This window comes from Geotrypetes seraphini, chromosome 3 (assembly GCF_902459505.1).
Source record: "Geotrypetes seraphini chromosome 3, aGeoSer1.1, whole genome shotgun sequence".
Lineage (NCBI taxonomy): Eukaryota > Metazoa > Chordata > Amphibia > Gymnophiona > Dermophiidae > Geotrypetes > Geotrypetes seraphini.
In genome coordinates, this window is record NC_047086.1 from 216,445,902 (window position 1) to 216,473,834 (window position 27,933).

At 42.8% G+C, this 27,933-nt stretch overlaps 1 protein-coding gene across 1 annotated transcript; it reads right to left on the reverse strand.

Annotated features, from left to right (window-relative positions):
* Nucleotides 1-74: 74 nt before the first annotated feature.
* Nucleotides 75-27,472, reverse strand: LOC117358159 (17-beta-hydroxysteroid dehydrogenase type 6-like). The gene is made up of 5 exons (XM_033939748.1): nt 27,381-27,472; nt 17,595-17,929; nt 7,502-7,760; nt 6,127-6,290; nt 75-2,839 (listed from the first exon to the last, which is right to left on the reverse strand). Exons 2-5 carry the CDS (start codon nt 17,905-17,907, stop codon nt 2,622-2,624), a joined length of 954 nt encoding a protein of 317 aa, XP_033795639.1. The 5' UTR covers nt 17,908-17,929; nt 27,381-27,472; the 3' UTR covers nt 75-2,621.
* Nucleotides 27,473-27,933: the final 461 nt, after the last annotated feature.

Here is a 27,933-nt window from a genome sequence, read left to right on the forward strand (position 1 = left end):
TCTGGGCAATCTGAAATTGTCTAGCTTAAGGTCTCCAGATTCCCAATCACCAATAACCAGTCATCATAGCAATATATAGATGGGTTTTATTGTTTTCAGCGCTGGGAGACTGAGATAGCCAAAAGATCTGTCTCCAATACAAAACTTCTGTTACCTTTTATAATGTTACAAATCTGCAATTTTCATATCTGCATGGTTTGTAATAATCTTACACTTAATTGCATCATTTCCAAGCACGCACAATTTAGCAGAAACCAACCCCAAGGTAAAAGGTCAGAACTTCTCACGTCTACACACACTTTTGCAAATGTTACCAGTACCAGGCATTGCAATGCACCTGTCACAGACTGATATTTTACTCATTAAGTGCTGCAGCTGCACAATTACAGAAATGGCCTTCAGTGAGAAGCAGACTGCCAACACATTCTGTACAATTCCTAACAGTAGAATTCCTAACAACAGAAAACATAGGTTTATAATTTCTTTCAACACACACATCTTCCCTTCATGCTCCCCTCTCCACTTGCCCTTCCATTTGCCTCTTCAATCCCCCCCACCCCTTCGTGGCATTTGCTACTCAGACTAAGTCCAAAAAAGAAGGATAAGTAGGGAAACCTTAGACTAAATCTCTAAATAGGAGAACTGTAAAATAAATATGTTATAAAGAAAAAGAAACTGATCTCCAAAAGATATTGTAGACTTATATATATACTTGCTTATATATCAAGTGAAATTCACATACACTCAGAAATGTGTAATCTGGCCAAGAACCGAGATTCCTATAGCTAAACCCACCACCCAATCACTGTGTATGGAATATTTTAATAAATTTTTCACTTGTTCTTTCGTATATTTGTAGTATCGAAAAAACTTTCACTTAGCTTTTGGAAAGTAACAGGGAAAGTTTTTTCTATACTACAAATATACAAATGAACAAGTGAAAAATTTATAAAAATATTCCATACACAGTGAGGTAGAAGGAGAGAGAGAAATAGAGAAGCACCCTGTGGGGGAGGAGGGTTAGAGGAAGGGAGAGAGAGAGAGAAACACTAAAAGGGGACAGAGGATGGGATGGAGGACCAAGGAAATGGGTGGAGTGTGGGTGGGGCTATGGGTGGAGTGTGGGTGGGGTCATGTCTCCTCTTTTTTATTGTTTTTACAAATAGGGTAATCTTGGGGCTCTCTAAAAGCTAACCCATCTTCTCATCCTTTTCCTATACCTAGACCAGTCTTGCCTGTCACAGGGCTAAGACGGGTTATAAGTACCCATCATCATCAGGCCTTTGCTAGGTTGTTAATACTCCTTTCTGTCCCTCTGTTTTGTAAAAACAGCTAGTATTAGCTCCAAACCATCATGCTTTATTTTACAGGCATGATGCATAAACGCTGCACTCCAGACTAGGATAGCAAAAAGCACAATTAATGTTGAGTCTTTAATATATTTCACATGTGAAACTGCTTAATAATGCTTAGCAGATGATATTTTATCTCTGGAAACCTAACTACCTTGCTCAATTGTTCTTTTGCCCACTGCCTGTTACTGCACAGCAAAGCCCAGGGTACACTTCCAGGATACTGCGTCTAGGCTGGAGGATCTAGCCAAAATTGATAACATTTACCTCCCTGAAGCGCTAACCTACTCTACAGGGATTAGATTTGGGGCTGGCACCATGAGAGAGCTCTGCTGCCCAGGGCCAGCCTGACCACTTGGCGAGACTACACGGTTATCTAGTTCAGCAAAAGCAGCTACAAGTCAAAGCAAAGCGACAGGTTCTAACAGCCACAGAAACTCAAAAGTATATATTTTTAACCTGCCTTTTTCACGGGATGTTTGTGCGATTATCAAGATTGCTGAACTTAATTATCAAAACTGTAGGGGGAGCTGCCTGAAAAGTAATTAAGGAGGGGGCACAGGGTTAAAGATTCACACAGAGCGCCCGCTGCTCTTGCACCAGCTGGGCTGCTGCCACCCAGCCAAATGTTTCACTTCCAGGTAAGGATTCTCTTGCCATTTAGTTGAGAATGCTCTTTATACAGCTAGCTTGACCAGTGGTTTTTCAGCCCAGGGCCAGTCAGGTTTTTAGGATTCACGCAATGAACATGCATGAGAGATATTATTCATTGTGTGGATATACTGAAAACCCGACTGGCTAGGTGTTCCCTGAGGACTGGTTGAAAACCACTGGGCTACACCATTAATACTATATTATACCAGTATGATCATTGTAAGATAAACCCTAGGATCTTGAGTCCTGTGTTTTTTTATTGACATGGCAAAAGGCTAAATCCTGAAACACATTTAACAGGCCACATTTCACTGTTTCCTCCAGGATGCACACACTGATTACAAAACTTATCCTATCCTAATTCTACTCCTGGACAACAGAAGACGTTGGGATTCTGGGACTGAATTAATCTGAAATAGGAAACGAGCTTCATGCATAGTTATAATCACAAATTAAAAACAGAATTAGCATACAGAAAGAGCAGATAAATGCCTGAGCAGAATAGTGATATCATTACAAAACCAAGGAAAACAGCACAAAGAGGTGAAAGAGTCCCACATGCCACATCAGTCCTTCCATGCGTGTGCTGTTCACATGTATCATTTGGCCACCAGGTTAGGAGCACTTTCCAGGCACTGGTGTTGTTGAGGCCACTACGAAGTCTGCCAGTGCTGTTGGCAGGTTGGAAAGGGGAATGTATAAGAGTTTGGCATCCCAGCCAGCAGTGTAGCGGGTATGAGGGTAAACGGCTGACAGGGCATGCTCTATGCAGTCTGTCATCTGGGAGAGCTTTGAATTGCTCTCTAACATGAGCTTACAGAAATGCTTGTAGTCTGCGAAAACAAGAAATTAAAAATTAGATGTGAGAAAAGAAGCCACAGGACACCCCAAAGGATATACAGTACTATAATGTAGCTTTTGCCAGTTCTGCTTTATTCAGTGAGGCACTCTGTATTTTCACTGAATAATTTGACAGTGGGCTCTTGGAAGTATCTCAGCTACATCCCCTCCACATCTCAGATAGTCTATTCTGACTGCAATGAATGTGATGTCACATATTGGAGACTGCCTGCTGTCTTCTGATTGGTTGATGATTCTGATTGTAGGGATTATGTTTGAATGAAACAAGAAATTCTCTAATGGACACCTCAGGTCAGGATCCCATAAAGGTAAGTGCCTCTAATTGATTATGAATCATTGTTGGTGTACTCTGTGTGCCAAATGCCCAAAGCACACTACACCTCAATCAGTTTTTACTTTTCCATTAGTTAAAGGTTCTACCCACAAGAGATTCTTATCCAAACTTCTAGCCTACGATGCAGCTTCAAAAGATCCAGATTGGAATCAACTAGTCCGTTCCTCAAAATCTTATATGCATTTTTAGAAAACTCTTAAAAACATTCCTCTTCTCAAATTAAATGATCCTAAAGTGGAAAGTGAGAAGTGGGAAAGGGGAGGGGAGGGGAGTGGGGGGTATAAGATGTTTTGCAATGGGTCATTAGAAAAAATATATTTTGAAGGAATGATAAAATATGTATGAAAATATAATAATTGTGAATCTAATTGAAATGAAAATCTATGGGGTTAATAATAAAAAAAAAAAGTCTAAAAAGTATCCTAAATGGCTACTTGGATGATCAAAAAGCCTGATCGTCCAAGTACCCATAACCAAAGCTGGTTTTTAGACGTATCTAAAAACAGCTTAGGCCTTTCCCCTGCCTCTAGACGCACAGAGAGAAAAGAGGCGTGTTTAGAGGAGGGGAAAGGGCGGGCAGTGGGCGGGAGGTTGGCCGACCTACACCTAGGCGTACAACAGGTATAACCAAAACATTTACAGGTTGCTTAGTCGGCACTTAGACCTTTTTGACTTAGACATAGTCAAACCAGGTCTAAGTGCCGAAAAAGGAGCCGCTGAGCTGATGGCTGCTGGCGCCATCAGTTCAGCGGCCCGGCAACCTACCCACCGCAACCATCGCGGCAGAAGAGATGCCTCATCTCCCCTATCGCGATGCCATCACTCATCTACCCGAACTGCCGTGACCCGCGGCAGGAGAAATGCCCTATCTCTCTTGCCGTGGGTCGCGGCAGTTCCGGTAGAGGAGTGATGGCATCGCGGTAGGGGAGATGAGACATCTCTTCTGCCGCGATGGTTGCGGTGGGTAGGTTGCCGGGCCGCTGAACTGATGGTGCCAGCAGCCATCAGCTCAGCGGCTCCTTTTTCGGCACTTAGACCTGGTTTGACTATGTCTAAGTCTAAGTCTAAGACTAAGACTAAGTCTAAGACTATGTCTAAGAAGGCCTGGCTCCTCCTTCGCCTAAAAGCCCTTCTGTTGGACGTTTGGGGCTTAGGCATTTTTTTGTTTCATTATGGCTAAAAAGTGTAGACGTCGTGTGGGTGTATTTTTAGACGTAGTGGTGATTGGGCGTTTAGGCAGAGGAAGGCCATAATCAAAACAAGGACGTTTGGTTTGGTTATGGACACTTTCCCTGCTTCTGCTTTGAATGTTTAAAGACTTAGGCCAAAAAGGGACTTAAGACGTTTTTTTTGATTATGCCCCTCCACGTATATTATATTATATTTATTTCCTTCAATAAAATGTTATAAACTAAATGATCCTAATTTTAAAATAACTTTTCCCTCATTAATGAGAAAACTCTCCCATTCTTTTTTCCATCCTTACATTTCCATTGTTATGTTTTTTTTATTTGATGTTATTAATTATAGTATTTCTGTTGCCTTGTTTTTATCCTGTAACCCGCTTTGAACTGTAAGGCTTATGCAGTATATAAATAAGAAATTATGTTATGTTATATTTTTACACTTACACATTTATTAGAAATATTCACCAGATCTTTGAGAATGCTGCAGGTATAACTTTGTTGGCAAGACCAACAATAGGCCGCTAGCTCAACACAGGTATCTTAACTTTTCACCGTGGTTGCAGGAAGTCTGTGAAGGGATGAGTTTAGGGGCAGGCTGAGCACAACCTTCCCACAGGCCTTGGCTTTGCACTTTCCTATCAGCATGGTAGCAAGCTGGACATGAGCAGATTCTGACAGCTGCGAGCCAAAGGACAGATATCAAGTCCAAGAATTTTACCTCTCTCCCTCAAAAAGCTTTCTTTCCTCTTTTTTTAACCTTCCCCTATATGGGCTCTCTGCTGCTGTGATCATCATGCAGTCTCTAGTATTCTGATACAGAGGTGCCAAGTTAGCAAGTTCCAGACAGACATGCAGCTTTTCTATTTGGGACTGATGGCAGCAGGATAGTCAAGAAGCAGATGATTATTTCAAGAGACATACTTCCCACACCTTGGGGACACACGCGTTGAGAACCACTGGTCTAGAGTAGAGGTAGGCAATTTTAGTCCTCGAGAGCCACAAGCAGGTCAGGTGTTCAGGATATCTACAATAAATATACATGAGATAGATTTGCATCTCAAGGAGGCAGCACATGCAAATCTATCTCATATATATTCATTGTGGATATCCTGAACACCTGACCTGCCTATGGCTCTTGAGGACTGGAATTGCCTACCCCTGGTCTAGAGCAATCTACCATGAAATGAGGGTCCAATAGGGTTAAGCTGTGGAGTGGCAACAGAAAATACTTGTATTTCTTCTCAAACAGGATGGTGAATGCATGGAATGACCTCCCAGAGGAGGTGAGGATGGCAACACTAATAAGAGAATTCAAGAAAGTCTGGGATAAGCACAGAGGATCCTTTGAAATAATGTCTGACTGTGAAGACTTTGCATAATTGTATCAGAAATGAGCAGACAACAGGACTTTAAGTCCTTCATCTTTCAACACTAATATTGTGTGTTATCACTGGGAACTAGTTAGCTAGCATGAGAATAAACAGACCCAGTGAGAGAACATCGCCAGTCAACAGAGACATCACTAAGCCATAAGCTGGTTTACTGTAGCAGAAGTTCAAATTAAGGAACCCGAGTTCAGGAAGGGATCAGTTATAAATGGATCCCCTCCATCCTCTGGGACCTGGACAGAAATTCTGTCACTCTCTAGCGTTAATAAAAGGGCTCCCATGTAGGACAGAAGTAGACAGGTCTATGAAAGGTTCTTTAATACATTTGAGAATAAGGCAGGTATTCTTACGGGCTTCAAAAAATCCTTGACCGTAGGTTTCCTTTATCTCCGTTGGCACTTGGCTCCACACCTCCTGGCATTTATCCCTCAAGATCTGGGTGTTCAGAATGGGGGTTTTGAAGAATCCAGGCTCAATGATCGAGACTTTCACGCCAAAGGATTGAAGATCGCGTCTGGACAGGAGACAATAAAATCCCTGACTTGTATGATTAAGAACCATTCAGTGTGACTTTTTTTGATGTAGCAGTTTCTTCCTGCTTCTTTCTATTCCAATTTGGTCGGAACCAGGGTTGGTATTCTGGTGCTGTGAACCTTCTTTAGCAAATACCAGGATTTTTGTCCTTTTTTCTCTATTGCTCCCACCTCTCTACCCCCTACCTAGTTGTCTGGCCATTGGAGTAATGATTCTAGTCCAAAGGCCATGCACCAAGGCTTCTCCCCAGAGCCTTCAATGGGCCATTTATTAAAAGCATTTGGATCCCACTAATCTCTGCCATTTATTTATTTGGTTTTATTTCCCATCCTTCCAGGAGAGCTCAGAACGGGTTACAAGTTTATATACATATTAAGTTTACATACATACAAGTTTACAGTTCTAAGATATATATACACTGTATATATGTTATGTTTATCTGTACATTTCTGTATTAAAAAAATTCAACAAAATATTGTTTAAAAAGAAAAAAAAAATGATAATACAAAAGGAACCATTACCTCTTTCCTTCCTGGGGACCTATGAATGCTGCCTCCATGGTATCCTCTCCCCCAGCTAGCTTAGGGAGCAGAAGAGCTAATCTTGGAACTGAACCCTGATCTTCTACTTGGCAAGGAACAACACTTACCACAGAGTCAGCCCACAATATGAAACAAAGCAAAACATTTGTAGGTCAACCTTCAGCTGGGGCACTGGACATTTTTTTTAAACCATCAGTCACCACAGCTGAATTAAATCCAGATATTCAGCAGCAGCATCCACAGATGGTCAGGGATGTGGATTGCATTGCGCCTGGCGTAACTATCCGGATTGTGACAATATCAAGGCAGCTATCCGGATAACAAATTGGATGAAGTTCAGAGAGCCTTTTTGCTGGACAGAACATCACCACTAACTGAGTAACTCCTAACTCTGTTCAAGTTCTGCCACCCAGACCATTCCAGAACTATCTAGACAGTGGCAAGGAGTTCTGTAAGGATATTCAGCCACATTAACTGGATAGTTCTACTGAACGTCCTTTTATTGAGCTACAATAAGCACTAACACATGCTTACCGCAGGACAAAAGGGCTTACCCCAGGGTGCATTCAAGTTTCTCATAGTAAAAAAAAAAAGCCTCTCTCTAAATCTGCCTAATGGTTAAGCTAGCATCCATTTCTCTTTAATTTACCTCAGCATGTCTGAGAAGGCTTCCACCCCGAATTTGGAGATACAGTAGCCCCCTCCACAGAGGGATATTCTCCCTGCTATGCTGGAAACATTGACAATCCTGCCCTTGGATTTTCTGATGAGGGAGATCAGGCTAAGGGTTACATCGATCATCCCCACCAGATTCACGTTCAGCACCTTTACAAAGTCATCCTTGGTCAGCCATTCACAAGGGGCGATTGGGTGCAAAATCCCAGCATTGTTCACCAGGCCCCAGAGCCCTGAGGAGAGTGAAAAAAGGGTAAAGCTATGATTATGGCATTCCAGGTGTTACTTACTGGTGGTGTGATTCCTCAGCCTGCGTATTGTACAACTCTGCATTCACAATAGACAGTCTATATACAGTGTCAGATTTAGACTTGGTGAGGACCTAAGTTACTGTATATAAAGCTTGGAGGCCCCTTGTTAATAAGTTATACCATATCATATACCCTAGAAACAATATGTAAATGAAATTCTTAAAATAATTTTAGTCATAGGCAGCGGAATGCTTTTTTATTTGGGGGGCCCATATGCTCCGCCACAGACCCTGGCCAAGCACCACCCAAGACCCTGCCTCATAATAGTACTAATTGTAACACCATTTTTCCCATTCTTTTTTCATATATACGCACAATATAATCTTATCAACAATACATAATGGTTAACCATAAAATTAAACTACATAAAGCACACTGTATGTTTCTCAACATTCATTTCTACCAGAACACCTGGCCTTGGGCACACATGGAGAACACAGATAACCCCTATGCAAATACAAGACCAGAAACTAAAGTACTAATATATACAAACAAAACCCTAAGATGCAAGACTCTGCATGCAGTACAACCCCCAGAGAAATAGAAACAAATGCATTTCTTCCTGAACAGTGCAAAATATAGACAGCAGATGTAATTTCTCAAAACTGACACAATTAAATCACTAAATTGAAAATAAAATCATTTCTCCTACCTTTGTTGCCTGGTGATTTTGGTTTTCAAACTATCTTTCCCAGTCTCTGATTGCACTTCCTTCTGTCTGTGCTCTTAACTGTTTATCCAGGGCACCTTATCCATTTGCTCTTTTTCTCTCCTTCACATTCTGTCATACATCCATCTTTAGCATTAACTTTTAACATTCAACTTTCTTCCATTTTTCTGCTTTCTTCCTAAAATCTACTTTTCCATGCCTTCCCTTCTCATCCATGTGTACTCCTCCTCCCTATTTCTTCTCCCCATCTATCCATAAGGAGCATTTCTTCTTATCTCTTCCCTGTCACACCCATTGCTGTGCACCATCTCCTCTCTCTGTCTCCCCTTCCCCTCCATCCCTATGCACCATCTCATCCCTCTCCCATGGTCAGACATATCTATCTTCCCTCTTCCCCCCTCATATGGTCTGGCATCTTTCTCCTCTCCTTCCCATAGCCTTAAATCTCTCTCCTCTCCCATGGTCTGGCATCTCTCTCTTCTTCCCTCCCTCTTCCCGAGGTCTAACACCTCTCTCCTCTCCTTTCTGCGGTCTAGCATCTCTCTCTCCCCTCCTTCCCTTCCACTGTGGTCTGGCATCTCTCTCTCCCTCCTTCCCATTCCAGTGGTCTGACATCTCTCCCTTCTTTGGTTCATCTCTCCTCCCTCCTAGTGTAACATTTCTCCCACCTTCCTCTCTACCACTATCATGTCCAACAATTCTCCCTCTTTCTTCCTTTCCCCATATACATCATTTCTCTTTCCATCTCATGCCATACACCTATGCCAACAATTCTCCATTCCTTTTCCCTCCCCCACCGGCAGCATTTCTTTCTCTCCCTTCCCACTACTCCACCTGTACAGCATCTCTCAAGTTTCAAGTTTAATATGTTTTTGATTAATCGCTTCATCTAAATTCGAAGCGATGTACAATATGATAAAATACAATATAAAAACAGCTTCATAGAAGATAATACTAACAAGGTTATAAAACAAATTTGACGAAACTGGAGACAAGAGGAAAGTATGGGGAAAAAGTTACATTTTATATAAAAAGAATAAACATAAAGGGAAAACACATAAGGGAGGGATAATGATAATAATTTTAAAAAGATAAAATTTAGTAGGAGAGTAAAATTGGAAAAGGGACTTGAAAGAAAACTTTATAAAATTCTCATGATTATTTAAAAAAAAACACTTAGAAGCATAGTTAGTTTAAGAATGCGTCATTAAATAGGAATGTTTTTAGTTTACATTTAAATTTTCCTAAATTAGATTCTTCCCTTATAAAGCTCGGTAGAGAATTCCATGTCTGGGGAGCAGTGACTGAAAAAATAAACTGACGACGCGTATTTATTATTTTTAGCGATGGGATCGTTAGAAGATGCTGTGCAGCTGATCTTAAAGTTCTATTAGCTGTATAAGGGATAAGCAGTTTGTGAATGAAAGCCGGAGTTTTATAGAGAAGGGATTTAAAGGTGAGCAAGCAGAGTTTATATATTATTCGATGACCCACCGGAAGCCAATGGGCTTCCTTAAGGAGCGGCGTTACGTGATCGAATTTTTTTGCTTTATAGATAAGTTTGATGGATGTATTTTGTATAATCTGTAAGCGTTTTATTTCCTTTTGTGCTATACCTTTGAACAGGGCATTACAGTAATCTATCTTTGAAATGACAAGTGAATGAATGAGGATATTTAGAGAGTTGGCATTAAGGAACTGTGATACTGAGCGGATTTGTCGAAGCCTGAAGAATGAGGACTTTATAACATTACTAATATGGTCATGGAAGGAGAGAGAGTGGTCGAAAGTAACTCCGAGTATTTTAATATTGTTTACCTCTTGTAAAGGATGACCCTTAATAGAAATTGGGAGGCTTAGTTTGGGGTTATCCTTCCAGGGAAAAAGTAGTACATTAGATTTTGAAATGTTCAATGCAAGTTTATTATTGTTTAACCAATTATGTATTTGTTCTAATTTTGTATTGATTACTGATATATCAGAAGGATTATTGGTATCAATGGGGTGCAGAAGTTGGATATCGTCGGCATAAGCGAAGACATTAAAGCCGATAGATTGACATAAAGTTAACAAAGGAGCAAGAAATATATTAAATAGAAGAGGAGAAAGTATAGAACCTTGTGGGACACCATTTGAAGAGGGGAAAGTATTGGAAGTTGAATTATTGAAAAAAACAGATGAAGAACGATCAGAAAAGTAAGAGTGAAACCAAGATAGAACTTGGTCTGTGATACCAATTGACTGGAGCCTTGTTAGTAATAGCTCATGATCAATTGTGTCGAAAGCCGCCGAAAGATCCAAAGAAACTAAGAGAACTGATTGATGATGGTCTAGAAAGTAGTGAATAATGGTAGTCATGCCTATTAGTGAATGTTCTGTAGAATGATGTTGCCTAAAGCCAGTCTGATTGGGGTGAAGAATATTAGTTTTTTCGATAAAATCTGAAATCTGGTTAAACACCACCTTCTCAGTTAGTTTAGATAAAAATGGAATATTGGCTATCGGTCTGTAGTTCGACATATCTTCAGGACTAATTTTGTGATTTTTAATGATCGGATGAATAATTGAGTGTTTCCAAACCGTAGGAATGATACCTTTTTTTAGACTGTTACTAACCAGGGTAAGAATTGCTGGCCCGAAAGTCTTAAAGAATCGCTTAAGGAGGAAGGGAGGAATAGAATCAGTTTGGGAACCTTTTAAATTAATAGTTTTTAAAGTAGCTTCAATCTCTACTAAAGTAGGAATATTAAATAAAGAACATTTTGAAGAAAATGAGCTAAGCTCCGTTAGTACTTGATCAGATTTAATTGATGAGTTTATAGTGAATGTGGATCTGATATTGTCAATTTTTTCGATGAAATAAGAAGCGAGTTCTTGAGAAGTGAGTTTAATTTCAGTATCTTGTTTTTTACGCTGATTAAAATGAGTAATTGAATTTAATATACGATAGAGAGTGGAGGAATTTGTGGCTTTCTGAATTAGTCCTGAGTAAAATTTTGTTTTTGCAAGATTTATTTTTGATTTATAGAATTTAGAGTGTTCTTTAAATAGTTCAGAGTTAACTACAGATTTATCTTTCCTCCATTTACGCTCCAAGGATCTTACTTGCTTTTTGATAAGTTTGAGTTCTGCAGTATACCAAGGATTAATAGATTTTCTTCCAGAGATGATTTTTGATTGTTGAGGAGCTAATGTATCCAATAGTTGACGGGTGTTTTTGATCCAACATTTGATTGAGTCTTCTAAAGATGTACAATTTAAATCAAAGAAATCTGACGGAAGTGCGGCCGCAATATTTTCAGAAGAAAGATTATTGAAGTCTCTGAATTTGATTATTTTTTTGGTAGATGTGGATGTTTTGAAATTATGAGTATATGACATTGATATCAGGAAATGATCCGACCAGGGAACTGGTTGGCAGAAATTCAAAGTGTAGTTATCGATTTGAGATGATGGGATGAGTGCCATATCAATAGTATGCCCTAAATTGTGTGTAGGTTCCAATATGAGAGGATGCATGTCTAAATGATCAATGTGTGTTAGGATAGTTTTAGTTTGAGAATCGGTAGGAATATCGAAATGGATGTTAAAATCTCCTAAGATTAAAGGGTTTAAAGTAGAGGAACCGAAGTCAAAGAGCAAGGATTGTAGTAGAATTAAATTTTCACTATTAACTGGGGGAGGTAAATAAAGGAGTAGAGCGTCAAGTTTAGGCTTAGTATGAAAAGAGAATTGTAAAAATTCAATAGGGGAATTAGACGGAGAGTAATCTATAGCTGTTATTAATGATGTACGGAAAATGATGGCTAGACCTCCGCCGCGTTTGTACTGACGATGATTGAAGAAATATGAAAATCCAGAGGGACAACTGTAGGAGAGGTAAGCTTCCTCTCCATCAGCTAGCCAAGTTTCGGTTAAGCATATGACATCAAAAGAATGTTGTGAAATTAAATCTTTAATTAAGTGATGTTTAGTTTTAACTGATCGAACATTTATTAATCCTATATTGAGATGCGGATTTTCGGTACTTTTGGGAGAGGATACATTAATTTCGGAACGTACAGGCAGATGGGGATTTGTTATGAAGTTAGCTGTTTTGCAAGGCCTATGTCCCCAGAAAACAGGGATAGAAGTAATAGAGTTATCCATATTAAGTGAATGGAAATTAGGAACTAAGTATTGAGTAATACAAGTATCATTAGTATTTAGGTCAGGAGAAGAAAAAAAGCAGTAAGGTATATTATTAGAATTAGAAGTATTTGTGAATCTGTAAGGTATAATCGTTGGAATATAGAAAACGCATTGCAGTAACGCACAAAGGAGCGCATTAAGGAGCAGGACCTGCGTGCGCCGCAAAGTGCTTGATTTTATAGAGCATGTACCGGCAGGGGGGCGGAGTCCGCGGCGGCTGAAGGGCCTTGAGAGAACTGTAGAGAAGAAGAATGAATGCACAGGTAAAACACTTCAGTAAAATAATAAAATCTAAGCAAAGTAAAATAACAGCAGGTAAAGGTGCAGTGCAGTGAAATTCCAGCCTTCAGTGACAATAGCGTGCGCCGCAAAGTGCTTGATTTTATAGAGCATGTACCGGCAGGGGGGCGGAGTCCACAGCGGGCCGCCGCTACGCGGCGGCTGAAGGGCCTTGAGAGAACGGCAGGGGGGCGGAGTCCACAGCGGGCCGCCGCTATGCGGCGGCTGAAGGGCCTTGAGAGAACGGCAGGGGGGCGGAGTCCACAGCGGGCCGCCCCCCCAGCCTGTGCATTTGTCCTTCCCAACCCTCTCCCAGTACGTGCAGTATCTGGCTTTCCCAAACCACTGAGCATCGGTCCTCCCTGCCTTCCCAACTCCCTACCTCCTGTATACAGCCTCTCCCCACCAAGCTCTGCACTCAGCCCCTTTCCCTCCTTCCCCATCAGACTGTCTTTCCAGCCATCTTCCTTCCATATCCCGTCAGACTCTGCACCCAGCCCCCTTCCTTCCCTCCCCTTGTCAGACTCTACACCAAGCCCCCCCACCCTGTCAGGTTCTTCACCAGCCCCCTTCCCTCCCTCCCCTATCTGACTCTACACCCAGCCCCCCACCCTGTCAGGTTCTTCACCCAGCCCCCTTCCCTCCCTCTCCCCATCAGACTGTCCTTCCAGTCCCCTTCCTTCCATACCCCATCAGGCTCTGCACCGAGCCTCCTTCCTTCCCTCCCCTTGTCAGACTATACACCAAGTCCCCCACCCTGTCAGGTTCTTCACCCAGCACCCTTCCCTCCCTCCCCTATCAGACTATGCACCCAGACCCCTTCCTTCCCTCCCCTGTCAGACTCTACACCCAGCTCCCCACCCTGTCAGGTTCTTCACCCAACCTCATTCCCTCCCTCCCCTATCAGACTATGTACCCAGCCCCCTTCCTTCCCTCCCCTTTCAGACTCTACACCTAGCCCCCCACCCTGTCAAGTTCTTCACCTAGCCCCCTTCCCTCCCTCCCCCATCACACTGTCCTTCCAGTCCCCTTCCTTCCATACCCCATCAGGCTCTGCATCCAGCCCCCTTCCTTCCCTCCCTTTGGCAAACTCTACACCAAGCCCCCCCCGCGGTCAGGTTATTCACCCAGCCCCCTTCCCTCCCTCCCCTGTCAGACTATGCACCCAGCCATCTTCCTTCCCTCCTGTCAGACTCTGCACCCTCCCTCCTTTCCCCCCAACTCTGCACCCAACCCCCTTCGCTTGCTCGCTCTGCACTCTGCCCCATCCTCCTACCTCCTCTGGCCTAGCACACACATAGATACATCCGATTTTATATATATATATATATATATATATATTTATATCATAGGCGTTGGAATCATTTATATATATAGATGTAATATATATAGGCATCGGAACAGGGGGGACCATAGGGGCCTTCCCCAAAATTGCCACTTTCATCATCCCTGGTGGTCCAGAGGTGCAGCGGGCAGAGCGAGCTTTCCGGCTCCTGTCCTGCTGCTAACCCGGCCAGTCACGGCTGGTTTCTTCTGCTACTGAACGGCAGTGAGCAGGAGCATGCTTTGACGCTCCTGCTCAGCGCTCAGCGGCTTTTTCGACTGGCTCCTGTGAATTCTCAGCCCAACCAAGGGTTAGATGCACAAGACACAGTTATTAAGATCATGCAGGTCACTGTTGGCTGATTCTATGACCAGTTTCCAAACAGCAATCCATGCTCAAAAGGCTTCCCATGCAAATGAGTTGAGTCAGATGACTGCCCTAATCCCACCCCAGCAGTTTTTGGAAAACCGACTCAACACATACATAGAGAATCCCGAACAGCCAGAATGCCCCAAAGCAGCCTTCTACTTTTCAGCTGTTGAGGGCCTTTTTTTCTTAATGGGCACAGATGTGTGTGTGTGTTATACACGCACATCTGTCTCCATAAAAAAAAAAATGTGAGCTTACCCCCGATGATGGTTCCCCCCTCCCGATGACCCCCCAAAAAATCAGCATGAGGGATACCCACTTCTTCCTGCTTCAGCTGCAAACCCCCCACCTCTGTGCCAGCCAAAATTAGCAGGAGGAATGCCCACTCCCTCCTGTCGCCAAACTGACACTCCCCATCAAACTGACCCCCCTGCCAGGACCCCCCGCAACCAACCCCTCCCCTTACTAAAAAAAAAATCAGCAGGAGGGATGCCCACTACATCCTGCCACCGGATGTCCCCGTACTCTCAAACTTCCCTCATATTCGTTGCTGTAGTAGACAGCAGGAAGGATGCCCAGTCCCTCCTGCTTGTAGACCTGCCACTCCAAAATGGTGGACCTTCCCCTTCCCAGTGCATCCTGGGATGCATGGGGAGGGGCCTAAGGCCCTGATTGGCTCAGATGCCTAAGGCCCCTTTCCATGGAGCTCATCCCTCCTTCATGTCAATTTTTTGGTACCAGGCCATTGTGTGTGTGGGGGGGAGGGGAGGGCGTTGGTAGGGGGCCGGTACAACACTTTAGTGCATCTTGCCCCAACTTCCTAAATTCTGAGCATTATTTTGCCACTGTAGCAGAAAAGAGTGTTATTTTATTTTGCAATATGTCAATTTTCAGAATCATAATGCTATGTTTTGACATTGTTTCAGGTCATTGATTGAACCATGTCAACGAAAAGTGTGGAATTTTCAAGTGTGGAACTCTAAGCCATCATCAAGTTCCTATTCCTGCAAAAGAAAATTCCAAAGGAAATCATAAGAACATAAGAATTGCCACTGCTGGGTTAGACCAGTGGTCCATTGTGCCAGCAGTCCGCTCACGCGGCAACCCCCAGGTCAAAGACCAGTGCTCTAAATGAGTCCAGCCTCACCTGCGTACGTTCCAGTATAGCAGGTACTTGTCCAACTTTGTCTTGAATCCCTGGAGGGTGTTTTCCCCTATAACAGACTCCGGAAGAGCGTACCACTCTGGGTAAAGAAGTACTTCCTTACGTTTGTATGGAATCTATCCCCTTTCAACTTTAGAGAGTGCCCTCTCATTCTCCCTACCTTGGAGAGAGTGAACAATCTGTCTTTATTTGCTAAGTCTATTCCCTTCAGTATTTTGAATGTTTAGATTATGTCCCCTCTCAGTCTCCTCTTTTCAATCTCTCACTGTACGGCAACTCCTCCAGCCCCTTAACCATTTTAGTCGCTCTTCTCTGGACTCTTTCGAGTAGTACCATGTCCTTCATGTATTTCGACAAGTGCTGGACGTAGTACTCCAGGTGAAGGCGCACCATGGCCCAGTACAGCGGCATGATAACCTTCTCCAATCTGTTTCTGATCCCCTTCTTTATCATTCCTAGTATTCTGTTCGCCCTTTTCACCGCCGCTGCTCATTGCGCGGACGGCTTCATCGACTTGTCGATCAGAACACCCAAGTCTCTTTCCTGGGAGGTCTCTCCAAATACTGCCCCAGACATCCTGTATTCGTGCATGAATGTATGATGCAAACACTGAGTGACAAATGCCTACCATATTCCACAGTGAAGAAGTGGTGTGCAAACTTTCAGCATGGATATTTTGAGACCAAATATGCAGCAAGGTCTGGGAGACCTCAAATGGTGTCAACTCCTGAAATTGTTGACCATGTCCATGACCTCATTTTGGCAGATCAGCAAATATCAGCTAAAACAATTGCGGACACACTACAGATATCCAGGGAACATGTTGGGTATATAATCCATGAGCAGCTGGTTATGTAGAAGCTGTCAGCCAAGTGGATGACCAAATATTTGAATGCTGATAGGAAACAATGTTGAATGGGCACTTCCAAGTTGATTTTGCAGCATTTTCAGTGAGCTGGTGCCAATTTTTTGGAACAACTACTTATCGTTGATGAAACAAGGTTACACCACTATGATCCTAAGAAAAAACAACAGTCCATGCAATGGCAGCACTCAGGTTCTCCAAGTCCAAGGAAATTCAAGACCCAGAAGTCAGCAGACAAGGTGTTTTGGGATCAGTAAGGCGTTGTAATGACTGACTGTCTTCCAAGAGGCCATACAGTTAATGCAGAATACTACTGTAACTTGCTGTGCTGATTAAAAGAGGCATTGAACAAAAAAAGGAGAAGGAAGCAGTAGAAACGATGGATGTTTTGATGTAGTTGTGATTTCAGTGCATAGACCATCTAACCTACTCACCAGATCTTGCTCTATCTGACAATTTTCTGTTTCCAAACCTTAAAAAAGAGTTTGCAAGGGTGACAATTTTCGATTCAAAAGTGGTCGCAACAGCGGAGAAGAATGTCAGTGACCAGACATCAAAGTTTTTTTGGAAGGGTTATAGAAACTTCAGATATGATGTGCCAAGTGTTTTGAATTTAGGCGGGACTAACTTGTAAATTTCAAGGTTGCACGTCATTCAGAACTTTTCAGCACCCCCCTCATAGTATACTTATATTACCATTGTAAAATATAAAATATGTGTATACTTTGAAGAACTGCTAAACCATGTCAAAAAGTGCCCCTCCCTTAGATTGCCACACCTACTGCTTCCATGTATAAATAGCACATTGTCCAAAATTGCTGATTTACATGTGTAAATGGCTCCTAACCATTCTAAAATCACCCATAATGTCTAACATCTACCACGTTCAGTACCTCTGTCTCCCACTTGCTGTTTTACCCAACTGGCTGCAGCAGCAACATTCTCACTGTTGGTGACCTCCAGGATTATTGTTTGCAGTCTTTGGGATGTGGTTTTCTTCAGCTGCTCCGCCCCTTGCTGTGTCTGACAAGCTGCCAGCACCCGTAGACCTCGTCTATCCAGCTGACATGCTAGCTGGTTTCCAAAGCCTGAGTCACAGCCAGTGATGAACACATATTTATCTGTGAGGTTCTGGAGCACCTGTTTGTCCTGGTACCAGCGGTACAGAAAGTAGAGCCCCAAGAGGGCCAGCAACCAGAGCCACATTGAGGAGTTCTGCCTGTCCCTGCTAGAGAAAGCAAAAAAAAAAAATCCAGTCACTTTGCAATCCACACTTGCTAGACTAGTCCTATACTACAGAGTGGGAGTGTGTGGTGCAGTGGTTAGAGCTACAGCCTAGCCCCTCTGAGGTTGGGGGTTCAAATCCTGCCCCAGGTGCATTAGATAGAGTAGGAGCTTGCCAGAACAGTTAGGGAAAAATGCTTGATTAAAGGAGTCAAGATTTTTAGTCAATCTCTGATTTTTAAGTTCTCTCAATTTTGGAATGATCTTCCATTTCTTTTAAGTTCTGGCTCATTTCAATTTTTTTGTAAATCTTTAAAAACCAATTGTTGGGTATGGGGAGGGGAGGGATATTTGATGTGAATTAGACTTTGATGGAATATTAAGTGATGTTAAAGTGTAAAGTGATTGTATTTTATGTTACCCTTTTTGAAAGTTTTAAAAATGAATAAAGAATATAAACCCCCCCCAAAACACTTTATTTGCTAAACACTGAAAATTAATCTTCCAAAACTTAGGGCTCCTTTTATCAAGCTGCGCTAGCGGGGTTAGCGCATCGGACATTTCATCACGCGCTAAGCCCCGCGGCCGGCTAAAAAACTAACTCCTGCTCAATGCAGGCGTTAGCGGCTAGCACGGCAGGTGGTTTAACACGCGGTATTATGCACGTTAAACCCCTACCGCAGCTTGATAAAAGGACCCCTTAGTCTTATTCTTTATGATTTTTATTTGTTAAGTTAATTATTGTAAACCGAGTCGAGCTTTCTTGGATTGATGTCTCGGTATATAAAGCCAAGCCTTAGAATAGATTAGATTAGATTAGAATTGTAGGATATGCAGAATATAAATTATTTAAATAAATAAACAGAGGACTATGTAAATGCATTTCTTTCCCCTGAGCTACACAACCTATATCTATGCAAAAAAAAAGCCTCTGACAGGACTTAATCAGTAGAACTAAAACAAATGAAAAGATACCTTTTTTATTGGACTAACTTAATAAATTTTTTGGCAAGCCTTCATTGAATTGCTTTTCATGTTTCACTATGCGGCTCATTTTCAAAAAAAGAAAAACATCCAAAAAGGTGCCATAAAGGGGCAGATGGATGTTTTTCTCACCAAACCTTTCCAATTCGCTATTTTTAAAACCCATTTTGTAGATGCTAGATTTCTATGTTGGTTGTCTACAGCAGTGATTCCCAACCCTGTCCTGGAGGAACACCAGGCCAATCGGGTTTTCAGGCTAGCCCTAATGAATATGCATGAGAAAGATTTGCATATGATGGAAGTGATAGGCATGCAAATTTGCTTCATGCATATTCATTAGGGCTAGCCTGAAAACCCAATTGGCCTGGTGTTCCTCCAGGACAGGGTTGGGAACCACTGGTCTACAGCATGTCTAAATGTAAAAGGGGCATGCTAGAATTGTGTTTCTGGGTGGGACTATGATGGGGTTATGATTTGGACGTTTTTCTGCAATAATCGAACATTTTAGAAAATGTACAAGGCACAATTTGGACATTTAGGGCTAGACTTGTTTTAACAATGAATAAGTGCCCAAACTGACAGAGGACCACTGGAAGGATGAAGGCATGACCCCCCAAACTCCTCCAGTGGTCACTGACCCCTCCCATTTCCCACAGATTTGAATGAAACAGTAAATATCTGCCTGTATGATAGCTTCAGATGTTATGGCCAGTCCTAGCAGAGAAGCAAACAGGTTCCTGGAGTAGCCTAGTGGGTGGTGTAATCAACCATAGAGATGGAAACTCGGGCCCATATCCCACTCTAACTGCTACACTTGTGGTGGAATTTGTGAGCCCACTGAAGCCCATCCAAATCCCACTATACCTTTATATAGGTGACACATACAGGCATAAGTACTACTGGTGTGGTGTACAGTTGGATCCAGCAGGCTTTGGAGGGCTCACCATATACTATAAGGGGCTTATGGTGAGATGTGTACCTGGAACTTTTTATGTGAAGTTCACTGCAGTGCCCCTTATGGTGTCTCACTGCTCTGCTGGGATGTCTTTGTGGCCTAGATTCTCACAAAAAAACCCCACGTAAAAAAACCTATGGGCTGTTAAGTATTTTTATGTTAAGTTGCTCTGGTTACCTGTTATAGCAAGAGTATGGCTGCACTTCGAATACTGTGTGCAATTCTGGTCGCCGTATTTCAAAAAAGATATAGTGGAATTAGAAAAGGTACAGAGAAGGGCAATGAAAATGATAAAAGGGATGGGATTCCTTCCCTGTGAGGAAAGGCTCTTCAGCTCAGAAAAGAAATAGCTGAAGGGAGATATGATGTGATAGAGATCTATGAAATACTGAGTGGAGTGGAAATGGTAGATGTGAATCGCTTGTTTACGCTTTCCAAAAATACTAGGACTAGGGGACATGTGAAGAAGCTACTAAGTAGTGGATTTAAAACAAACCAGAGAAAATATTTCTTCACTCAATGTTTAATTAAACTCTGGAGTTCGTTACCAAAGAATGTAGGGAAAGCAGTTATGTTTATTCATATTTATTGAGATGGCTTGGGGAAATCATAGAAACATGATGGCAAATAAAGGCCAAATGACTCATCTAGTCTGCCCATCTGCAGCATCCACTATCTCCTCCTCTCCCTAAGAAATCATTGTCTCCACCACCTCTACCGGGACACTATTCCACATATCTACCACCCTTTCTGTAAAAAAGTATTTCCTCAGTTAACTCCTAAGCCTACTGTGTTTCCCTGAAAATAAGACACTGTCTTATATTAATTTCGGGCCCAAAAAAGGCACTGTCTTATTTTTGTATTTTTTCATGTACAATGATCATCTCTCCCCTTCCTCTCCTCCACCCCAATTCTTTCTATTCCCTTTCTCTCCCCCACATGTGCAGCATCTTTCTTCCCCTCTCACCCATCCCGTTGTGCAGTATCTTTCTATCCCTCCCTCCTATCTCTTGTGCAGCAGAACCCTTGCAGCTTCTATCCCTTCCTCCCATCCCTTGCATCTTCTATCCCTCCTTTCCTCCTATCCCCCCAAGTAGCATCTTTCTAACCCCCACCACCACCACCACCACGCACCCCATCCCCTCCCTACCCTACCCCCGCCGACCCATATCTCCCTCCCATCCGAACCACGAGACAGAAATAAATGTACCTTATATCAAACCAGTAGCATCTGCAGCAAACTAGACAGGCTGCTTTGCGGCCTGGGCCATTCCTCTGCCGCATCACTGATGACATCATCAGTAATGCAGCAGAGGAACAGCCCAGGCCATGAAGCAGCCTGTCTAGATTGCTGCTGACGCTGCCAGTTTGTTATAAGGTACATTTATTTCTGTCTCACAGTTCGAATGGGAGGGAGAGATGGGGTGGCAGTGGCGGGGAGAAGTGCTGCTGCTGCCGGCGACTAGGGCTTATTTTGGGGGGTAAGGCTTATATTAAGACCAACCCCGAAAATCATGCTAGGGCTTATTTTCAGGGTAGGTCTTATTTTCAGAGAAACACGGTATTACCTCTTAACTTCAAACTATGCCTTCTCTTTCCAGAGCTTCCTTTCAAATGAAAGAGACTTGCCTCATACGCATTAATACTACATAGGTATTTAAACGTCTCTATCATATCTCTTTCACCTTTCCTCCAAAGTATACATATTGAGATCTTTAAGTCTGTCCCCATATATCTTATGACAAAGACCAACAACCATTTTAGTAGCCTTCCTCTAGACCTACTCCATTCTGTTTATATCTTTTTGAAGGTGCGATCTCCAGAATTGTACACAATATTCTAAAGACCAAATGGCCTATGTTTCTGATTACACATAAACCTATACAAGAACACACACTAATTTCTTAAACTTCATTTTTTTAGACTCAAACTGAAGATTTAAGTATTTTTGCAGGTTTTTTTTTAATTTTTTAGATGTACTTTCATCTTGATGTTTTAGTTTCCCTAAAGCACCAGTTTTTTTGTTTTTGTAAGTAGTGCTTTCTCTTGCAACTTTGAGCTTACATCTCAGCAGGATACAGTCTCTCAAACTACCAAACTAGAAGACTTCATTTGCGCCTACATAGAAGTTACATACATTTTCAATCCTCTCCCCCATTCTAGCTAGCCCATGAGTTTTCACCAGAGTCTTATACAGGGCCATCAATAGCTCCTTTTTCCTTCTGGTCATACCTCTCTCTATGCATCCTAGCATCCCCTTAAGACCATTAGATACTATCACACCCAAGTCCCATTCCTCTTTCATGCACAAAATTTCTCACTCCCTAAACTGTACTATTCCCTGGGGGTTTTGCAGCCCAAATGCACTGCTTATTCTTAGGATAAGCAGCATAAAATCTGTTTTACTCCTTGGGATCTTGCCAGGTACTTGTGACCTGGATTGGGCACTGTTGGAAAAAGGATACTGGGCTTAATGGACCTTTGGTCTGTCCCAATTGCAATATTTTTTAAAAAGCAAGGGAGGTTCCTTCATACCTGACAAGTCTAATTATATTGCTACATGGCTCAAATGCAGGGTATAATACTCATAATTAGTTTTTATTACATTTTACAGGAATTATTCATTAAAAATTGGTGAAGCATCTTTTTTTATCTATACAATATCAGTGATAGAAATTTTAAATACTTTGCCTTTCTCATTAAGGGGTCCTTTTATTAAGGTACACTAACCAATTTAGCTGCACTAAAAGCTAAGGTGCCCATAGAATATAATGGATGCCTTTTAGCACTTAGTGCGCGTAAATCTTTAGCACGTGCTAAGTCAGTTAGCGCAGTGTTTTTCAACCTTTTTACACCTATGAACCGGCAGAAATAAAAGAATTATTCTGTGGACCGGCATCGGTCCATGGACCAGCGGTTGAAGAACACTGGGCTACCCAATCTCCACCCCAGACACCGCCCCATAATAGTACTAATTGTACCTTGCACATCCCGTGCCTCATCTGGAAGCCTTCCCTCTGACGTTGCAACATCAGAGAGAAGGCTTCCGGTTCAGGCGCAGGATGCCCGTAGGAGCCACTGCCTGTGGCTTTGTGCACTGAATCAGTTAGGAAGAGGGAGCTGGCTCGAAGATAACACCGCATCGATCGCACCGTGGACCGGCAGTTGAAGAACACTGTTTTGGGCCTGATGCACGTGCTGGCCCTGTGGACCGGCAGGAAATTTCTGTGGACTGGCACTGGTCCATGGACCGGTGGTTGAAGAACACTGAGTTAGCGTGTCTTAATAAAAAGGACTCCTAAGATCCTGTAAATACATTTGCAGTTTCAGAAAAATATGAAAGCATTTTTGTTTTATAAATTCGGTCTATTGGATTATGCTTCAGATTAATATTTGTGCTTATGTTTTTTCAGATTTGCTTGTCTTTTCTTTCTGACTTAATTCCCAGATATATTAATCTGATCTGTTGTTTGTGGAATCCACCCTGAATTGTGAAGGTAGTGGTGAAATAGAAGACCCAGTTCAACATAACATAACATTATTGATTGCAGACCTTTCTTCCTCGGTGATGTTGAAATGGACTCTTTAATTACTTTTACTTCCAATTTTGTAATATCTCATGAAGAGGCTCCTGAGAAAATTAAAGTGTCATGGGATAGGTGGCAAAGTTCAGTTGTGGATTAGGAATTGGTCATCGGATAGAAAACAGAGGGTAGGGTTAAAAATGATCATTTTTCTCAACGGAGAAGAGTAAACAGTGGAATGCTGCAGGGGTCTGAACTGGGACCGGTGCTATTTAACTTATTTATAAATGACCTGGAAATTGGAACGACGAGTGAGGTGATTAAATTTGCAGATGACACTAAAGGATTGTGAAAAATTGCAGGCGGACCTTAGGAAATTGGAAGACTGGGTGTCCAAATGGACGATGAAATTTAATGTGGACAAATGCAATGCGATGCACATTGGGAAGAATAACCTGAATCACAATTACCGGATGCTAGGGTCCACCTTGGGGATTAGCGCCCAAGAAAAGGATCTGGGTGTCATCGTAGACAATACGATGAAATTTTCCGCCCAATGTGCGGCAGTGGCCAAAAAAGCAAATAGGATACTAGGAATTATTTTTAAAAGGATGGTTAGCAAGACTAAGAATGTTATAATGCCCCTGTATCGTTCCATGGTGTGACCTCATCTGGAGTATTGCGTTCAATTCTGGTCTCCTTATCTCATGAAAGATATAGTGGTGCTAGAAAAGGTTCAAAGAAGAGCGACCAAGATGATAAAGGGGGTGGGACTCCTCTCGTACGAGGAAACACTAAAATGGTTAGGGCTCTTCAGCTTGGAAAAGAGATGGCTGAGGGGAGATATGATTGAAGTTTACAAAATCCTGAGTGGAGTAGAACGGGTACAAGTGGATCGATTTTTCACTCCATCAGAAATTACAAAGACTAGAGGACACTCGATGAAGTTACAGGGAAATACTCTTAAAACCAATAGGAGGAAATATTTTTTCATTCAGAGAATGCCAGAGGATGTGGTAAGAGCGGATAGTGTAGCTGGTTTTAAGAAAAGTTTGGACAAGTTCCTGGAGGAAAAGTCCATAGTCTGTTATTGAGAAAGACACGGGGGAAGCCACTGCTTGCCCTGTATCAGTAGCATGGAACATTGCTACACCTTGGGTTTTGGCCAGGTACTGGTGACCTGGATTGGCCACCGTGGGAACGGGCTTCTGGGCTTGATGGACCATTTTGGTCTGACCCAGTAAGGCTATTCTTATGTTCTTAAGTATAAATAAGGGGATTAATTGTACCCAGTGGCTGCCATCTACTCTCTCTCTCTCTCTCTCTCTTAACAATAGACATGTCAACATTGTTCCAACTCAGGTACTGAATGCATTATAGGTAGGGGTGGGGACAAAGGAAAAACCTTTATTCGGTACTTGTGTTTCTGGTTTTGTCAGTACCTGTTAGAAATATTAAAAACTCTTTGGTTCATCTTCTTCTTTCTGTTACTTTCCTATGACTATCTAGTTTTAAAGTCTACTATTAGGGGACTCTCTTAGTCTGTGTGCATTGAGAAAGGCGTTTTTGAAGAGTTTTACAATTCTGGCCACTGATATTGTTTGTATATCAGCCTCTGGAATATCCCTCAGCCCCACTCATCCGAGAGGTCCACTACAAAAATAATTTAAATGATCTTTAACACAACTCTAAACACCTTCCGCTTTTACTTTAATACACTATTTACAATCTATAATAATAAAATGCTAAGCGCGCACGTGCACTCTTACCCCGTGTTCCCTGAGTCCTGATCTGTCGGGCTATGGCCACAGGAGTGCACGTGCACGCTTACCATGCATCTCTCTCTTTCTCTCGCAGCGGGCTTCCCGGCTCTGGCCTGACTCACAGCAGGTAATACGCTGCGACTCCCCCTCCCCCCCGGCGCCGACCCTACCCAGCACACCTGAAACCTCCGTTGACCTTCTCAGCCGCACCTCCCACCGCAAGACGAACACAAACCTCCCGGCTCCAGCAGCGTCCAGGCACAGTAAACACGCTGCTTCGCATCCTACTACTCGCCTGATTTCCTCTGCCGCGTCCCTGATGACATCATCAGAGACGCGGCAGAGGAAATTAAGGCAGTAGAAGGCCCGAAGCAGTGTGTTTATTGTGCCTCAGATGCTGCTAGAGCCGGGAGGTTTGTCGGCCGTCTAGCGGTGGGGGAGTCAACGGGGGTTTCAGGGGGGGCGGTTAAATGGAAGGAGGGAGGCAGACTGGCTTTGGGGGAGGGGAGTGGAAATATGCTGCTCAGAGGGATGTGAAGGAGATGGGCAGGCTGGCTTTAGGGGGGTGGTTTTTTTTTTAATGGAACTATGCTCCTCAGGGGGATGGGAGGCAGGCAGACAGGCTGGCATGGGGGAGAGTGGGGGACAAAGTCTGGAAGATAGTGTTGGGGACACAGGAAGGAGGCACTAGGAAGGAGTCAGGACACAGTATGAAGGCACTGGGGCACTAAGGACACAGTACGGAGCCACTGGGGGCACTAAGGACACGGGAAGGAGGCACTGTGGGCATTATGGACACAGGAAGGAGGTACTGGGGGCACTAAAGACATAGGAATGGGGTACTAAGGACTTGGGAAGGAGGCACTAGGGGCACTAAGGACATAGGAAGGGGCACTAAGGACATAGGAAGGAAGCACTGAGGGCATTAAGGACATAGACAGAAAAAATGACAGACAGACAGGCACCGTCCAAGGAGAGAGAGATAAAGAAAAAAAAACCAAAACAGACAGACAGACATCTACTCTAGCACCCGTTAATGTAACGGGCTTAAAGACTAGTATTATATATTCAGGTACTCATAGCTCTATTGCCTTGACAGTCTCCTGTTTTTTCTAGCCTCGACAGGACAGTTGGCCCTAAAAGCTAGTTAAATATCTCGGCATCTACTTAACTTTGCCCAATAATTCCCTGTTATCACCAAGAGAAATGCAGTAAAACAGGACAGAGAATGTCAGGGAAGAGGCCAAGCGTGAAGAATTGAGAAGAGAAATTACATACTAGTGCTGCGTACGCCTTTCAGCACTATAAAAGTGATAAGTAGTAGTAGTAGCCTTTGAAATATGAAAATTCTGCACCTGCCTTCTTGAAACCATTTCCTCTTTGCTTCAGCCAGGGAAAAAGGGTTTTATTAAAGAATGGCAAAGTGGCTTACCCCTGACATGGTCTATTCAAACTCTGACAGCACCAGGCTGCACCCAGAAAAAAATATGTGAGAGGTTCACCTGGCATATGAACAATCTCACTAGCAAAAAAAGAAATGCCAGTGGATTGGGTTAATGCTGTTTTCTAGAAAGTACAAATAATTCCATAAGACCAGACAATGAGATCATTGTGAGGAATGTTTACATTTTATGTTCAAATGTTTTTATTTCAACAAATAACAAATAAAACAAATAGCATAGTCAGGAAATAATATTGAATACACTCCCCCTCCCTCCCTTCCCCTCCCTCCCCACCCCAAGAGTCCAATGCCACAGAAAAATTGAGAGTGAAAAGTAAATCTATTGATTCAAGAGTCTACTTCGAGCATATGGTGTGAGATCCTGCCAGAAATATTCCCAGGTCTGACGAAATCCACGACCCGGCCCATATTAACAAGAGGACCTTGCGTTTTCCAGGCTGGTTGATTACCACCTCCCTCATTTCTGGAAATCAAATTAAGGGATTTGTATACTGCCTTTTTGTAGTTTTATAACCACAATCAAAGCAGTTTACATATAGGTACTTCAAGCATTTTCCCTATCTGTCGCAGTGGGCTCACAATCTATCTAATGCACCTGGGGCAGTGGAGGATTAAGTGACTTGTCCAGGGTCAGGATGTTGAGGTCATAGCTCTAACAACTACGCCAGAAAAACACCCCAGACATTGGGACTCCCTTCCTGTCCAAATGTCTAATGTTATACCTATTATTAAGTGAGCATAGTAGGGTAATCTAGAGTTATTGTTACCTGCAGAATATCCTCAGGAGAAAGGCCTGTGCAGAACCTGCAAATGCTGTCAGAAGAAGCAGTTATCAGGTCCCTTTCTTAAGAGACCTGTGATTAAAAGGAGAGGTTTGCAGAGGGACAGTATGAAGACAGCAGGTTAAATGCAGTTGTAGGTGGTAACCTAACCACTCCTATTCAGGTGCAGCCAAATAGAGAAGCTGCCAAAATGCTGAGGTTATTGTAAAAAAAATTAAATTTTACCAGGGTAGGACCAGGAGTCAGGAGCAGTCCAGGACCTATTTGCAAGTCTGTTGTAGGTGATCATGTCATATCCGTGGCTAACGCGGCATTCCAGGCTGCAAAAACGCAAGAGTAGGGCTGAGAAGAGCAGAAGGTCTTCTGAGCCCTCCGAGGCTAGTTTTGGCCACAGAGAGGCAGTGGGCAGGGCCTCAACTCAGGGTCAGTTTGGGTTGGGCCGGGTGGCATCTGGGCAGGCAAGTGATATCGTTGTGCATGTGTGCACAATGATGTCACTACATGCTCATGTTCGAACAGCCCAGAGTTGGGTCAAAGA